Source organism: Pezoporus occidentalis, unplaced genomic scaffold (assembly GCF_034315485.1).
Source record: "Pezoporus occidentalis ecotype Australia unplaced genomic scaffold, CSIRO_AGI_Poc_V1 ctg101, whole genome shotgun sequence".
NCBI classification, from domain to species: domain Eukaryota; kingdom Metazoa; phylum Chordata; class Aves; order Psittaciformes; family Psittacidae; genus Pezoporus; species Pezoporus occidentalis.
Window position 1 is genome coordinate 188,637 of NW_026912791.1, and position 18,396 is coordinate 207,032.

Consider the following 18,396-nt stretch of genomic DNA (forward strand, 5'->3'; position numbering starts at 1 on the left):
AGGAAACACAGAGGCCTTCATACTTGCTTCCCTTCATAAATGAAGATCACAGTTTAGCACTTTGATAACAGCTATTCTTGAAGATGATTTCACTGGAAATACAAATGAAAAAATGCAGTGAAAGATCTTCCCTTCTGAACCTGTTTAAAGGAGAGAAACACCTTGCTTTTATTCTATAAAAAGACAGGCTCCTTCTATTCATGTACAGAAAGAGGACAGTGCAAGCAACACCGATTTCTCTTGCTCTAGACAAAGTTTACTGATACAAGGAATTCTTAGCATTCAAACCTTCTAAGGCAAACCAGGATCATTGTGTTTTTCTCTGAATGAAGGGCTACCCAGTCAAGCTTTTTCTCCAACACTGGGCAATGGTTGATGCTTTTAGAAATAACTAAAGAAGCAGGTCACATATGAGTAGTCTGCCCTCTGAGTTATTCCTCCTAGCCTTGTTAACCAGCAGTTTATGGACTTTCTCACCTCAGGAGTGCATGAATTGACTTCACTGTGTTTAAAGACAACAGATTTATCATAAAAAATTTTGCCAAATTCCTTTTTGATTTAGATTTATAATTCTGATCTCAATAACATTTTTAGCAACAACTTCCACAACTTAATGATGTTTTATATGAAAAACCAAGTAATTGTATTTATTTTGTAGCTGCTACTTGGCAATTTCAGGTCTACATTGTCATGCTGCAAGAAACTAAAAAAAAAATTGCCATCAGTTATTATCTTAAAGGAGTTTTATTGTGATTTTTTAAGTATTCACAAAAAATTACTTCAGATTACTTCTTTAGATGCCACCAATTCATCTTGGGTAGCTCTAGTATAATAAGCTGAGCAAAACTTATAGAAGCTGAGATTCATCTGGAATCAACAGCAACTATGGACAGTGTAGCTTTGAGAATTACAGCCTCGACAATTAATTAATGTCCAGATTTTTAAAAGGTTTTTACATTTATAAATAAAAGTGAATTAACCTGTAAGTGGATTACATAACAAGGCTTATTATGATGGGATTTTTTTGAAATATTGTGTATGAGTGAATGCAATGTAGCAAAAAACTCTGGGGAGAGACACTTGGTCATCAGCTTACCTTATTGTGATACTGCAACATCTGAGTGATAATTCTTATCTTCGGATGATAATTCTTTATTGAAATCACTCTAAAAATAAAAGATGACACAATTAAAATAACTTTGTTTAGTAAGATATTTGGATAATGTATGCCAGTACATCTACTTTACTGCATTTTCAAGTCCCACAATTAAAACTGTACCCTCTTATTCATCTGGCTGTTAAGCATACTGATTGAAGTCAGACTTATGCAATATTTACTCCTAGACAAATTCAATTAATAACCATTGGCTAATGCTAGAACATCAAACTTCAGGATTTATTCCGTTGAATGTTTGCTCTTATGAAATTTGCAGAATACAAGACTTGTTTTAGCAATTCATTTATTTATAGTTACACATTCATCATCATCAAAGAACTTAAATAATAATTTTGTTTGTCATAAATTCACATGCAAATTATATGATTTTTTTACGGGCTATTCCAAAGTTCAATATTGAAATTGATATTTGAACATCTGAATTTATAGAATATGGGGCTACTTTCATAATGTGCAGCTTGCCTGCTTGCATTCGTCATTATTTAATGAAACTAAGATGTACTCAACTGTGTACCTATTAAAAGCAGCTGTAAAGAAAAATAATAAACTAGTGAATTGATAATGTGTTATGAAGAAAGGAATATGCATTTTTTAAATTAAAAAATAACAAAAATTAAAGACTGAAATGGGTAAAAATCAGTTCTGTATACAGAAACTAAAGTTATACAAAGAAGATAAAACCAATCAAAACAAAAAATAATCTTAATTATTACGGAATCATCAGTCTCATAAGACATGGAATGCCATAACTGTTTACACTAGTGTTTTGTAGGAATTATCTTGCAAACTGCTCGTCTGGTTCATGCTTCAACGTATATAAAAGCTAGAGCATAAAACAGATGAGAAAAGTTGTACGCATGCTTTTAATTGATATTATCTTTTGGAAGAGAAAACAGTCTTCCTTCTAATTTTTCATTTCTTGCTGAATTAGTTAATTAAACATTCAATTTTGTTTAATTAATTTAAATGTGAGAAAACACAAGAGAATTCCACTCTCAAAATTACACTTTTGCATTTTATGATATTAAATAAATTATATCTATTAAGAATGCACTAATCTGCAACCAGAGTATCTTTAATGCATTTATACAATTAATGTCAAAATAAAGTTTCTTGCATTGCAATTCAATGTCATATTTGGAAAATTAAATTAGGCATATTTAAGGCCTATATCTTCCACAGACAGCCACATCTCCTGGGCACTGTGAACTTTTTCCAGAGGAGCAATTTTATTTTTTTCTTATTTCTCCCCTTGTTTCAATTCACAGCATGCAAACATCTAACAGGCCAATAAAATTGGTTTATAATACTGGCCACTTCTATATTAGAGATTTTTTAACAGTTAATTGACATTTTAATTCTAAAAAGGAGAAACTGGTACCATTAAAGCTAAAGGATTAACACAAGAAACGGAATGGCTTACGTATGCTGTAACTCTAACTGCTGTCTATTGACAGACTCTTTAATCTCCTTCCTTCAAAGAACATAAGGAGGAAAGCAGGACAGGATCTGGTGGTTCCAAATGTGTAAGTGCCTTGTCAATCAAAATAAGAATACTTGATCATCAGTCTAAAAAAGGAGGCTGAAGCTAGATTACCACTGTATATTGCCACCATGAAGCGTACACCTGTTCCCCAAGCTGCACTATTGCTTGTAAGAGCAGATATATCACAATGATGTATGAATTGATTAAGGGTCATTCTGTCCCATTATTAACAGCAGCCCAGGCAGCACATGGCATATTTGTGCAAGAACATGAACACATTCCTGTTCTCCTCATTTCTACAGGGAGTGCATTCAGCTGTGAATACTCAAACCCTAGATCTTGCAAAATGACTAACAGTACCAAGTCAGCTAATCAGTTAAGAACCAAAAACCTATTAAAAACTAATGAGTTTACCTCATAATATTGGAGGCATCTTCAGCATCTGGGTCAGCGCAGTATTTATTGGCAAGGATTAGGCACGCATCTGCTGACTCTATCTGAGGCACCAAAGAAAAGATACATATAAATAGCAACATCTCTTTCTAGCTCTTCCTTCACCATAAAGAACTATGGAATTCAACACTGCCATCATAATTGTGAATGTTAGTTCTTAATACTGCTGAATAAAAATGTTACAATGTGAGTTAATGTGAGTGATTATAACAGCTCTCATATACACATCATAATTTCTTGAAACTTGTTTATAATGTTCAGAGCAGGTCAATAGTTCAGTTGTTAACGGACATATCTTTTGTAACCAGATACTGAAATTCAGACTCCTAAATCCATAGGAAGTTCCTGTTACATCAGTACAGTGCTCCCACAAGTCCTGCAGCTCTGGGAATTTCAGTATCTTCCCATTAAAGACAGGAAGAGGTGACTGAACTGACGATTTAGAATCTGAGCACCAGTTTTAGAAAGCGTGAGGAAGAGAACAAATCTGTTCACAGGACCTCTATGTCCTCACAAACCTTAGCTCTATTTAACACAAAGCAGATGACAAAAGTATTTTTCAGTGTATACAACTAAATACCAACACAAAAAAGGGTGGAATACAGAACACAAAATACCAACACACACGTTGGTAATTATGGTAAAACACTAACTATGACATTTATGGTTATAATTCAAACATTTTGTTCTGATGAAATGAAACAGTGTGTGTTGGATTACAAAAGGTTAAGCAATTTGTGCAGCCAAAACAGACAAAAGACATGATTTGTACTTCAGAAAGTGTTAACATTGGACTAAAATATGCCTGGCTTAAGTAACCAGTTTACATTCTGGGGGGACTGGGGCTGGGGCGGGGGGAGGCGAAGGGGAGTAATCCTTAAAAGTAAATGCTGTATCTGAGAGTTTACTATCTTTTTTTTTTTTTTAAGTTTCATGCTTTTCTTTAAGAGTACAAAATAATTTACCATAGAGAATTACAGAGAATAAAACTATCTCATTTAGCTACCAAAAATTTTAAATTGTTTTTGTTGGGGGTTTGGGAATTTTTTTTGCTTTGCTTTGGTTGGGTTTTGGTGTTTTTTTTGTTGGTTTTGTTTTGGTTTTTTTTTTCCTCCCAGGATTCTAGACAATAGAAAAAGGGGTTTTCTATTTATTTTCTAATCATTCTGATGAAGGTAAGACAAAAAATTTTAATCTCTATTATATCAAATATTAATGTAATATATTCTTGAACTAAACCCAATTAAAAATTCATAAAGAATTCAATGAAATGGCAGACACTGTACAGTGATACTGTAGCTTTGAAGATCTTAGGATATAGGGAAAACAAAATTTATAAGGATACACGTTACATTTTATTAAGTAAGCTAATAGAAATGGAAAGAGTCTTGTGGTGTTACATTAAGAAGAAGTTTACTGGAGTTTTTTTTCCAAATAATGCAATGAGTACTTCTTGAAAAGTCAATTAGCAGGAGAACAGAACAACAGAGCTGTTACCTTCACTCTTGCCAGGTCATGGGGATTAAGGACTGAACCCTGATAAAATTCCACCTGAGTGAAGTGCCGTTTAAAAAGAGCTTCCAGCTCAAGGTTAGGGGAGATACTGCATTGGGAAGATGAAAAAACAAAAGAGCAAGTGAGAAGTCAGTTTCCATGTTTCCTTATATATAAATTTCCTTAATTTATAAATCAACCTCTTAATTTATTTTAGGTATTGAGACTTCTGCTGATGCTTCTCCTGTGGTTTGAAACAGCGTGCAGTACCCAAAAGACACACAATAACTGCTTTTACTTCCTTACTTCTGTCTACAGCGCTTCTGGCCCACTTCATTGTGCTACTCTGCATGTTCATCGTGTGTCAGTTTCTCACAGACATGGATTCAGAAGAACTGGTTCAAACATTGGAAAACATCCCCACGCAACACTCACTCTCCATAGAAATTCTCTAATAAGACACTCATCCTCTATATGTCCCCACCATTCTCAAAACAGCTAATTACATCAAGAGAGCTCAGTGGAAAATCACTGAAAGTTGGAAAATGAACAGTATAGGGATCCTGTGAGCTACATGAGCTACAATCAAAACAAACATAATTATGCTATGACTTTCTGTCTCATTGCATTTTGCCATGATCAAAAAGATTTTAATAGATCATGATGTATTACCCAGTGCGGCACCATTCACGTAAATACCTCTTCTTATGTCACACATTAAATCAGAAGGAATTTGTTACATACATAGTAAGTGCATGAGATCTTTATCATGCCAGATGCTAAATTTAGTAAGAAAATAAAACAAATAAATAAAGCAAATATTTGTCTGTGAAGGCACAGAAGAAAGCGGGCACTAACAAGCTGCCAGGTGCTAGTCTTCATGTTAATACACAGTTTCCTGATTCCTACTGCCATGCATTTTCACTGCGTAAATCTGGATCTCTGCTTTCCTCTCAGTCAGTTCTTGTTATTACTTTGAGAGGGGAAAGAAGCAAACAACGTTGTTACTTGAGGATATCTCTAGTTCAACTTGAAAGAACTAGGTAAAAAAATTGTGCAAGTGCTGCTGATTCTTAAGTTTTTCAGCTTCCTTTGTTGAATCACCCAAAAATGATTCTTGAACTTTTTAATAATTTTCTTTGACAAGAAGTGGAGAACTTGCTGCCTAATGCAAAAATATTACTCATTTATAGCTTTCAACACTTCCAACCAGATGCTATTCCAGAGTAGAAAAGACCTTTCATACTGTCTAACACATGGCTATTTCTAGAAGCTTCTCCCATAGGCACACCTATTTGATATTGTATTTCATGTAATGCAGAGCATACAAAAAAACAGCAATCACCTTACAAAACCTTTCCAAATCCCACATCAGAAAAATGCAAAAGACCATGTGTGTGTAGCTATGCATATAGGGGTAAAAGAGCAATACCAATTATCAGCATGAAAACAATTACTACCATCACTGTATCTGTAATGTTATTTACATTAAAACTAAACGTGCACCTACATTTTTCATTCTGCTATATGAATTAAGCATTTTTTTCCTAGGGAAATCAAAGGTGAGAACATGTTTTCAGATAGCAAAAGTTCACATGACATACAGTATTTTTTACTAATCTTATAGATTTTAACAGTTTTGGTAGTTTCACTAGAAATATTTCCCACTAAAGAAATTCCCACATATATTTATTAGTATTTCCCTATTTTTCATTTCATAATATCATTCCCACTTCAAGTACATGCTTAGATATCTACCTCACAATTGACATGACTGAGTCTGAAGTCTGCTTGAAACACCTATATTTAGCAATGGGTTATTGAAAAAAAAAAAAGGCAGAAAACAACACTTTGTCAAAATACACTAATAACAAAAATAACTGCAAACATTTTTATGGTAAGTTGGAGCTTGAAAGATCCTCTCTCTCAAAAAAAAAAAAAAAAAAGATCTGGTTTAATTTACTGAGATTTAGAAACAGATGATATGAGTAATCTCAAAAGTTTACTCACTTATGCAGAAAGACGATTTCTACGTTGACATCATCCCTATCCTTGTGCAGGAAGTCCTTCAGGAAGTTGGACACGCTTTCAAGTGTTATGTGACCACAGACAACTATGTGCCTGTTGCAGAAAAATCAGAGTTAATCTTGCAAAGAAGGTAAAACAAGCAAGCAAGAAAGCAGAGAAGGCAATTATAATTTATGTGCCAAACCAGAGTATTAGTCTCTTCTTGACATTTCTCTAGATCCTATTCCAGAAGTCAGAGGAGGAGAACATCAGTTCCACAAAAATCATTTTGGCATTGCAAATACACATACACTCTCATCTGCAAAGACTACTATTAAACCATTTGCCCAGCTGTATTATACATTTAACAGTAAAGTGGCATCATTTATATATATGTTTATACATTGTATTAACCGGTCTCTTTCAAAATCATAGTCTTCTATTTTACACATCTTTCTCCACATCTTCACCTGCCCTCATGAGTTTTACTGTTTAAATTTTTGGTTTATGACATAATGAGAGAGCAAATCTCCCTAAAATGATTTGATATTTTGCCATGGTTGAAAGCAGACATTTATGCCAAGGAAGGCAGGACAAGGCTTGCCAATTATAGGCCATAAGCAACAAAAAAGAAATATTTTTCTTACCATAACTTCTACAAGGAGAGTACTTCACTATAAGAAAAAAATATTTATTGCATCACTGCAATAAATTGCTTAGAAAATCAAAGTTTTGAGAGGCTGAGATGTCACAAAGGTTTCTGCTGATTCACTTTTCTACTACTAGGTGTATCTGACCCTACAAGGTAGAAGCACAATATATACCTACATACACATTCTTAAATTCTATATCAACATAAAAAGGACATGGAACTGTTGGAACAAGTCCAGAGAAGGGTCACGAGGATGATCAGGGGACTGGAGCACCTCCTGTATGAAGATAGGCTGAGAAAGTTGGGGCTGTTCAGCCTGGAGAAAAGAAGGCTGTGTGGAGACCTCATAGCAGCCTTCCAGTATCTGAAGGGGGCCTATAGGGATGCTGGGGAGGGACTCTTCATTAGAGACTGTAGTGATAGGACAAGGGGTAATGGGTTAAAACTTAAATAGGTGAAGTTTAGATTGGATATAAGGAAGAAGTTCTTTACCGTGAGGGTGGTGAGGCACTGGAATGGGGTGCCCAAGGAAGTTGTGAATTCTCCATCCCTGGTGGTGTTCAAGGCCAGGTTGAACAGAGCCTTGGGTGAGATGGTTTAGTGTGAGGTGTCCGTGCCCACGGCAGGGGGGTTGGAACTAGATGATCTTAAGGTCCTTTCCAACCCTAACTATTCTATGATTCTGTGATCTTAAATTTGGAGAGGCTGAAGATAAGGCCAAAAAAATTGCACTCTTCTTGACTTAAGGGATCCTTGCACCTTTATTATTGTAAAGCAAAGTCCAAAAACCTGCAGTTAGAGTATCTTACACTGTGTCACAATTTCCTTCACAGAATAAACTCAACCCCAGCTTCCATTAATTTCATGGTTTAAGGAGGATGGTGATTTTGATATGCCTGTTGCTAACAATTCCAATAACCACATTGCTCACAGAAGTTGGGAAAAGGGACAAAGTGGTATAGATACAATTCCTAAGAACTAATAAAAAGTCAACTTTATTAGTCATACAAATTACTTCATATACAGTCATTTAAAGTACAAAAATGCTACAAACACACAATTTCAGAATTTCACAAAATTATTTCAAACTTGAACAGCCAAGTGCAAAAGAAAGTAATTCCAAGGGCAAAAGCAGAGCATTCATGTCTCACTTTGTAATTTTTCTGTAGAACACTTGGTAACACAGAAAACGCATTGGGTGAAAACAATAGTATGTTGCAGCAATAATTACTTATGTAATGGGCTATAATAGGGGACTGTTCTTGCTTGATAATTTGATCCTTGATGAAATGTGTGTGAACACTGCATAGAATTCATTGAAGAAGGGATAATTATGCAGAATAAAGAATAAATCAGTGATATGCATCATGCAGTGTAAAACATCACCATCGCAAACTGTTACTTTTGCAGTGGTTCAGATGATGACTAGAAAAGCAAAACACAATAAACTATTATACCAGTCCAGCACATGTTATGAAATTAGTCTATTATTATCACTTTTATAAGTACTGTAACCCAGGGGTGTAAAACTTTATTTACTAATATGATAAACTCAAACTCCTTTTGCATGAGTTCTTAGCCACATCATCAGGACTTAAATGAAATTTCAGATACAGCAGCAGTCAAAAACTTTAATGGTTTCATTCTTTTTAACAGGCAAGGAATATATGGTTATATGAGACTGATCATGCTGGTTTGTATTTAACATGGGACTTAATACTGTGAACTTTTATTGCTAAACTGGCTAGCCAGAGAGTCTGCTTTGGCTTCAGTAAGATTTTTCTCAATTTTAACCAACGTTTTTGGTTAAGTGTACAGAGGATTGAATCCCTGGACTGCAAACATGTTTTCTAAAATGACTGATTTTAAACTATGGGTATTATTTTAAAATGTTTCCATCTAAGAAATCAAACTTTCCATTTGTGTAGTTGATGCATTATTTTTAATAACAGAAATAATTTGTTCTTGTAGGTAATTCCTTTGTACAGAACCTGTGCTGTTAGCTTTAGTGGGGTCTCTTCCTGAATGCTCTCGTACTACACTTCATACTTTGTGCAGAAAATGTACTTTCCAGGGATACTTCATTTCACATGGGTTCTTTTCTGTCATGAATTAGAGTTCACATTTTAAAAATATGGGTAAGCTGAAGAGAAAAACTACAAGCCAGACAGGTGTGCAACCCAAATTACTCTATTGAAGAAGAAATTTTCACAGGATCATAAGATAATTCTTGTTGGAAAAAACCTCCAGAAGCTATTTATTCCAAAAGCCCCCACTAAAATAAGCTGCATTTGGTACAACTATTCAATCCTGTTATGATTCTTATTCAGTAGTGTTTCACAGCAATCTGCTCTAGTGAAAATAAAACACTTGGCTGTCAAATACTTGTGCAAAGCGTTCGACACTGTCCCGCATGACATCCCCGTCTCTAAACTGGAGAGACATCAATTTGATGGATGGACCACTCGGTGGATAAAGAACTGGCTGGACGGCCGCACACAAGGAGTTGTGGTCAATGGCTCAATGTCCGGCTGGAGACCAGTAACGAGTGGTGTCCCTCAGGGACCGGTGTTGGGACCGGTTTTAACATCTGTGTCACTGACATGGACAGTGGGATTGAGTGCGCCCTCAGCAAGCTTGCTGATGACACCAAGCTGTGTGGTTTGGTTGATACACTGGAGGGAAGGAATGCCATCCAGAGGGACCTCGACACGCTTGTAAGGTGGGCTGATGCCAGCCACATGAAGTTTGACCATGCCAAGTGCAAGGTCCTACACCTGGGTCGGAGCAATCCCAGGCACAGCTACAGATTGGGCAGAGAAGAGATTCAGAGCAGTCCTGTGGAGAAGGACTTGGGGGTGTTGGTTGATGAGAAAATGAACATGCGCCGGCAGTGTACCCTCGCAGCCCAGAAAGCCAACCGTATCCTGGGCCGCATCAAAAGGAGCGTGACCAGCTGGTTGAAGGAGGTGATCCTGCCCCTCTACTCTGCTCTTGTGAGACCTCACCTGGAGTATTGTGTGCAGTTCTGGTGTCCTCAACATAAAAAGGACATGGAACTGTTGGAACAAGTCCAGAGAAGGGCCACGAGGGAGAAGGTCCAGAGAAGGGTCTACAAGGAAAGTACTTCACTATAAGAAAAAAATATTTATTGCATCACTGCAACAAATTGCTTAGAAAATCAAAGTTTTGAGAGGCTGAGATGTCACAAAGGTTTCTGCTGATTCACTTTTCTACTACTAGGTGTATCTGACCCTACAAGGTAGAAGCACAATATATACCTACATACACATTCTTAAATTCTATATCAACATAAAAAGGACATGGAACTGTTGGAGCAAGTCCAGAGAAGGGTCACGAGGATGATCAGGGGACTGGAGCACCTCCCGTATGAAGACAGGCTGAGAAAGTTGGGGCTGTTCAGCCTGGAGAAAAGAAGGCTGTGTGGAGACCTCATAGCAGCCTTCCAGTATCTGAAGGGGGCCTATAGGGATGCTGGGGAGGGACTCTTCATTAGGGACTGTAGTGACAGGACAAGGGGTAATGGGTTAAAACTTAAACAGGGGAAGTTCAGGTTAGATATAAGGAAGAAGTTCTTTACTGTGAGGGTGGTGAGGTACTGGAATGGGGTGCCCAAGGAAATTGTGAATGCTCCATCCCTGGCAGTATTCAAGGCCAAATTGGATGAAGCCTTGGGTGAGATGGTTTAGTGTGAGGTGTCCGTGCCCATGGCAGGAGGGTCGGAACTAGATGATCTTAAGGTCCTTTCCAACCCTATCTTTTCTATGATTCTATGATTCTAAATACTCTTTGGCATTTCATCACCAGAACTTATTCTTTTAGAAGTGTCAGAAGACGTCTGCACCATGGTTTCATTTTAGTGCTCTGATTTGGGGCTGTACATGTTCTATTCTTCTCTTTGCTGTTCTTATAAAGTACAAAAGTGTCCTGAGCAGTGAATGCAACAAAACCTCTTGGTTTTCAAAGAACACTTTCTGATCAGATACTTACATTAATTTTGGGTTGAAAACTCCCACCGAAAAAAGAAAATATTCTCCATTTAATATAAATTATACGTTTGCTTAGAAGTAGAAGAAATTGAAAACAGATTTCCTACTTGCCCAGAGAGAGTTATTAGTTACATTATTTAAGAAAACTTGGAGAGCTTATACTGTTCCAATCTGTCCTGTATATGATTTGAAGATTTATTACTTCCTCTGTTTGTTCCAATAACCATCCCTCCACCGTGTACCACTCATCTTTTTTCCATGCACCAAAACTTTAAATAAAGCCAACATACTGGATATCTTTTGCTAGATATTTTCTAGAGTTGGTTTGTAAGAAAATATTCTATTAATAATTTTGGGTCAACAGTAATGTTTAACCCCTGCATTAAGTTTTTGTTTATGAAAAACCTCGAAAGCAGCACAATATTCAGCTAAATTATTATTATTTACTTTTTTTTTTCTTTAAAAACAAAATTAAGAAATTCCCTTACAATACTGAAAATCACAATCCAGGAATTTTGATATTATTGTTGATAGGTATTCAGGAGGACTAAGTTTTTTGTTAAGTAATACTTGTCATTGGTAACATGTATAAGCGGTGAAACTGGTTCAATATACTAATGAGAATCCATCTTATGTGTTTGTGATACTGCAAAAAGAATCTTTACCGAGAATAAAAAGCTTATCAGGAGCCATATGCTTTCAATCAATAAAGCCAGACTAATCCATTCTCTCCCATGCATACTTATCATTCTCAAAATTAATTACAGTGACCAAGTATGAAAAATTATTACAGTTCTACAAAGTTAATTTCAATTGTGATTCTATGCAGTTGAATTTTTCAACAGTACATTTTTTTCACTTACGTACTGACATAATGATACATTTGCTAAAAACAAACTAGCTTCTTATAAACAAAAATGGTGATAAAAGGTCTAAAGCTACCACAGATACAAGCAATTTCAGGAAGAAAAAAATGAAATAAGCGAAACCTTAAACATCTAGAATTCCGACATGAAGTAATTGAGAACATACACTTAATCCATGCAAATAGCACTGTAAATGAAAACAGATCCACTGTGAATAGGATTTTTCAAAAAACGATCTTTGCATGGTTCTTCCTTCAGAGGACACAATACGAAAGGCAAATCTTTCGCCTGTTTATTTTGAAAGAAGTTACACCCATTTTAGTGGAACAAGTATAAAGAACTTGAAAAAACTCATTCTAACTAGTCTGTCATAATAAATCAAAGATAATAAATACAAATTCTCTTCAGCATTCAGTTGAATACATGGTGTTCACTTGTCAAGTAACTAAATGATGTGTCGTGCATATTGATCTAGATGTCTCCATAAAACTATAATATTTATATCAAATACATATGCTCAGATCTCTTTATGGTCTTCCTGCTTAGTGTTCTGATCGTGCCTTCATCTATCAACCATATAAATTCTTTCTTTGCATACCAGTAGCAGGCTGCTGTGGTTGAAGTAAACAGGTTCTTGTAAAGTTTAACTGGTTTTCCTCAACAAAGAAAGGATCTCAGTCACTTTTTCTTATGAAGAAAAGTCAATAAACATCAACAAAGACTGTGCATATGGTCTTCTTGTTTATCTGTTAGTGGTATGCATTTTTTAAATATACCAGTTTACAGTTTCTAGTTGTTCATGCTTTTCACGACTTACCTAACATTACTTAATGCTCAATTAATTCAGTTCATTTAAGTGAAAACGTTATGCATGTGCTTCTGTCTCTCAATCGCTTAAACAGATGCCTTATTTCAATATAAACTCTTCTCTAAGATTAATGCAGATAGAGTAATTGGTGCTATACAGTCATGATTTCACATTTTTCTCTTTTTTCACAGAAGACCTGAACCAAATGATTGTCCTCTAAAGACCATTTATTTAGCCAATGTGTATAGTGATCCAGAACAGTAAGTTCTAATATTTTAATCATTCAAAAAACTTGCCTATGTATTGCATATACAACAAAATCAAAGACCAAGAACATCTCATCTAGAATGGTCACTTCTGGACAAAAAAAAAAGACACACCCAGTTGGTTTTCAAGAAATAACTCTAGAAAGTATTAAATTAAAAAGTATTACTCCCAAAGTTACCTTTTTGCATTAGTCATTCATATCTGTGAAGACAGAGCATAAAATAATCTAAATCAAGGCACGATATTTTTTAAGAAATCAACTGTAAGCTATTTTCTCCCTCTGATTTTCAAATCAGGCTCTAGAAAGATAACTTAAAGGAGACAAGTCAAATAAATTCAAGCGAATTGTAAATTGTCTGTCAAGTGTGTAATGTCCCAGTAATTTTATTTTAACATTTTTCTCTTTGAGTTTTTTCATTATTCACTTTACTCCTGAACGATTAAGGATTTCAAGTTTTGAAGTTATGGAGAAGTCAAAAGCGCTGACTTTTAAATATGTATTAATATTAAACATATAAAAGAATATGACTACACTGCGACTGGAGATGTGATTGCAGTATATGATAACATGTCTGAGGTACTTTTAATTTCTGTAAATTGGACCTGACCACACTATCTGTTCTTTCTAAGTTTCCACACTCTTCAGAATCTCTCTTATATTTTGAGTAAAGAAAAGGAATTAGTTAACACCAGAAAACACTCAAAAGAGCTACAAAATCCAGGTAGATGAGGCCCTTAGTGACATGGCTTAGTGGTGGACTTGGCAGTCCTGGGGGAATAGTTGGACCTGATGATCTTAAAGGTCTTTTCCAACCTAGTTGATTCTATGATTCAGTAAATGGGAAATCATTAATACTAGGCATTTTAAAGTCATCTCAATGCAGATATTAATTTGTGGCCAACAGAATTATGTAAAAAAAGAATAAAGGAGGAATCATTTAAAATTCTCTTAAACATTAAATTGACATATAAAAAACATACAGTCACATACAAGACCCTAATTAGTGAATAATTGCAGCTATGAAACTATCAAGTGCACCTATATAAATCCAGGTTTTAGTCTTTCTCGGTGAATACTGGTGGCATGTCACTGGCAACCTTTAAATGTTAGAAATTGTTTCTGAAGTGAATAGAAGCAGTACAGAGGAACTCACCTGCACAGGTCCTCAAACAGTTTATGCCCATCTGTGGGAGGTTTCTACTACAGAACAAGCTGACAGAGTGCATTTCACATACTTGAATTCTGAATAAATAGCACACTCCTTTGTTTCAACTGCATATTAAAGCTTTCATCTGTTTGCAATAGCATGCTATAAGTGATTCACTGTGAGCTGTTCTGTTTATTTCAACTTCCTTGCTCATTTACAGCTGAATGATTTTATCTTAAATTTTTATAATCTATGGAATTGTGCAATACTTGTCTATGAAGCAAGTTAAGAAATAAAAGCATTCTTTGCTTAATGCATACCTCTGAAACTGCAATAATAACAAGAAAGCACAGTGATTTGTTTCTACCAGGGTCTGTATTATTTAAGAGGCTTCTACCATAGCTTAAAGGATTACTATTCATTCTTTCATTCAGCCTTGAATTCAGTGATACTATCTAGAGTAGTTCTACTTTCACAAAAATACCAGAACATTTACACATAACACAGCTATATCACCATTTGAAATAAGTGAATCATTTAGTGTAAGTAAAGAGTAAAACCTATTAAATGCTATGACATGCACATGCATTCCATACTAGAAAGCTTACAGTAAAATGCAGCAGTAAACCACAGCTCCAGCATTAGGATCTCACTTGCAAACAGACCTTAATCTACTGTTCTGACCCCTCCAAACCCTGGGCTTCCTTCCTGTAATATTTTGTGCAGCAGATACCACACACAAGACATTCTGTTATTACTTTAGAAATAAATTGAAAATATTTTTCCTTAAATAAATTGCTCTCTATATTCCCACTATTACTCATTTTCAAATTGTCTTATGCATTTTTTAAATGCTCAATGAGTCAAAAAAAAAAAAAATAATTCAGCAATGCAGGATTTAGCAAAGGCTTTAAGATTTTTGAGCATTTTATTCATGACCTGAGCCAGGGCATTTCTTTCCATAGAAATCACTCTAAAATGTCATGACTAATTTTCTGCAACAGAACCTGAGTATAAACTAAAAGTCTTAATTCACTAAAACTTGCTGATCAATTCACCCCTTCTGCCAACTCACATTGCACTTCCTGGATTGTCTATACATAAAGTCATGGCCTGTGCATTTTGCATATTTATAAACTAGATTTAGACTTTCTTGGGTAAAAAAATGGAAAGCAACAATTGCTATTTCAATGCCAAACCCAAAAGCTTGTTTAAAGTTTAGCCAGAGATAAGGAAAAGTTGAAAATTTTGCAATTTTAACTAGAAATATAAAATTAGTGCTGTTATTGTAGGAATATGATTTGAGACCTGGAATACAATTATTTATTTATATTTTTAAGTCATAATCTTGTTAGTTATTACTTCCCACATTTCCTTTCTTGCTTTCATAAGAATGGATATAGTTTAATAGGCATGCAATATTGAAAAAAAAAAAAAGTTTTGTCCTTTTAGTTCTGTCAGTCTATTTAACACTCATCAGATTTTCTTTATTACTAAGTGAGACTTCATTTGAAACAGTGGGATTAGAAGAATGGCTAGCAGATGGGAAACAGAGACACCCCTGGGGATCATAATGCAATCCATGTCACATTCTCTTATTACATTCTCATCCCACTGGAAAATAATATCTTACATATTGCATCAAATTATTTAATATAATAATCTAATGTCACTTTCTTTGGAGCTATGCCTCTCATTACTGCAGCAAATGGACCTTTGCCAAAGTATCTGGATAAGCCTTAAATTTTCTTTTTCTAATTTTTTTATCAAATTCAAATGTCTAATGAGTCCAAGATGGCCTGTCAACTTAAATTATCTGTTTGTCTTTCTGTTTACCATATCTATCTGTCTACAGTTTTTATTTTTCTCTGTGAAGTTTAGTTACTGAATCCCATGTTTCCTTCTGGAAGGAATCTCTAGCAGATGATTATTCCTGTTGATATGTTGATGATTTGCTAATTTATGGCTTCTAAATTTAAGAAATCTGAAGAAATCTCTGTGAAGCAGAGCAGATCACGAGACATGAGAAACAAGAAAGTTTAATAGCTTATACAGTAAAGAACTGTTATTTCATTAAAAGACAATTTTTGATCTTAACATATTAAGTAATGCCTGTGGACCTTTTTTCTTTTTTTTTTTAACTTTTGAAAATCTAACAAATTTTATCATAACTATTTACTATTGGGAACAGGTAAGCAGTTTATATGCAGACATAGATGTATATAACATAATAATCATCCCTCTCTCTACCACTATCTATTCATGTGAAGCTGTGTTCTGCTAGCTGCTCTCATAAAGAGCTTGCATTGGATGTGACAGCAGTTTCTTATGAAAAAAAAAAAAAAAAGGGAAAAAGAATTTAGTCTGTGGAATTAAGTCAATAATTCAATGTAAAGTCTGAAAAAACCCTAACATTGAGTTAAGTTATCCAATCTCTCTTTCAATTCATCAGTTTACAAATGTTCTTTCCATATGCCTTCTAGAGCTTTGTGCAGGATGATTTACAATAAGCTAATGTCTTCAAGTGGAAAATATTTCATAGAATTAAAACCCAGTTTGACCATATTAATACATGAACATAGAAATGAAATAATTGAATAAGAATAATCTTGATTCTCAAGTAAATTAGTAAATGCAGAATAAAAAGCTAATTATAAATTAGTAGAAGTAAAATAAATCTGTACCTTTAACCAAATCTCAAACCAGACCTGAGTAATACGAATGTTATAAGTAATGAACCTTGATTATTTTTTTTTTTTTCTTAAAAGGAATAACACAGATGATCTTCTAAGTCCTGATTTGGCTAGGACTGAATGTGTAAACTCCAAATATCACAAAAAGACTGCAACAGCAGAATTCGACTTATCCAAACCCAAGAATTTCTTGAAGAACCCCCCTAAGATTTAAAGCATTAACTTTATAGTTAGGAGGTTAGTGGGAACACTTCATAAAATCTTCCAAAGCTAAATTAGTCACTGAATCTTCAAACCTTCCAGAGTTATGGATGCATGAAATAACCTGTAGACTAACTGCTACATTCTAAAAATTATAGTCTATCAGATATGGTGATACAGTGGCAGATACTTTAAAAATATCACTCTAAAAAGACCTCTAGAATACTAACTCATAGGTTCTACAGATAAGTCACGGAAAGAGCCTAATCAGATTAAGTTAAATTAAAAGCTTTAAGAAGAAAAGAGTTAAATGTAGATAGGGTGTACAAAACCAGCTGCTTGTCTCAAAATTATTAAGAAAAATTAGAATGGATAAGAGGAAATAATTATGTAACGCTCAGCTATATACCATTTTATTTTGTAACTGATGAAAAAATGTCAAGCAAAAAAGCGTAGCACTTTTCCTGCCGTATATATATAAAATTCTACATTCTTTTCTAAAGACTATAGACTTTTTATAATAATGTAATAAAAATTCAGATTTTTCCCTTCACCCAACTATGCTACATCTAGCTTTTATCTCCAGTATTTGTATCCAGTATTTATCTGTTCATAATGGTACTTGCTTATCGTTACTTTATGAAATTACCTGAATATAACTTCTTTTAAGTATATGCTTTCATTGGTTATTTCATAGTGATCTAGTAAGCTTCACAATGTTTTAGTAAGATATGTAAGATATCTTACTAAAGATATAATACTGCAGATGCTTTTCAGTGTGATGACACAGTGCTTGGTGATGAAGCAGCTAATAAGAGTTAACCTTCATTATAAATGTTTACTTTGCATTTCATAAATATTTCTCATCTTCAGAAAGCATAACCTTGACTTCATTAAATCTCACAAAAACTCCATAAGGTAGTTACTAGTCTATTAATAATGAGAATATGCCAAATATTCTACAGAAAAAGTAAATTACATTGTTACTTAATTGTACAGAAATCATCAGAACATTGTCTAGTATGTAAAAATATGATGTGCAATAACTGCTTTGCGAAAAGTATTTCCCAAAACATAAAATCATGTACTATAGAATTCATTCAGGGAAATGCACAGGAAGGACAAACAGTAGTG

General features: G+C 34.6%; 1 protein-coding gene across 37 annotated transcripts in view; it reads right to left on the reverse strand.

The window, feature by feature from the left end:
- Positions 1-18,396, reverse strand: part of KCNMA1 (potassium calcium-activated channel subfamily M alpha 1) — a 485,636-nt gene that overhangs the window by 142,556 nt on the left and 324,684 nt on the right. For all 37 annotated transcript variants that reach the window (XM_062613051.1, XM_062613059.1, XM_062613013.1 and 34 more), the window contains 4 exons: positions 6,621-6,731; positions 4,614-4,719; positions 3,078-3,160; positions 1,097-1,166 (listed from right to left, as the gene is read on the reverse strand). In XM_062613051.1, coding sequence (XP_062469035.1) covers positions 1,097-1,166; positions 3,078-3,160; positions 4,614-4,719; positions 6,621-6,731 — 370 coding nt within the window. The remainder of the gene's footprint in view (positions 1-1,096; positions 1,167-3,077; positions 3,161-4,613; positions 4,720-6,620; positions 6,732-18,396) is intronic.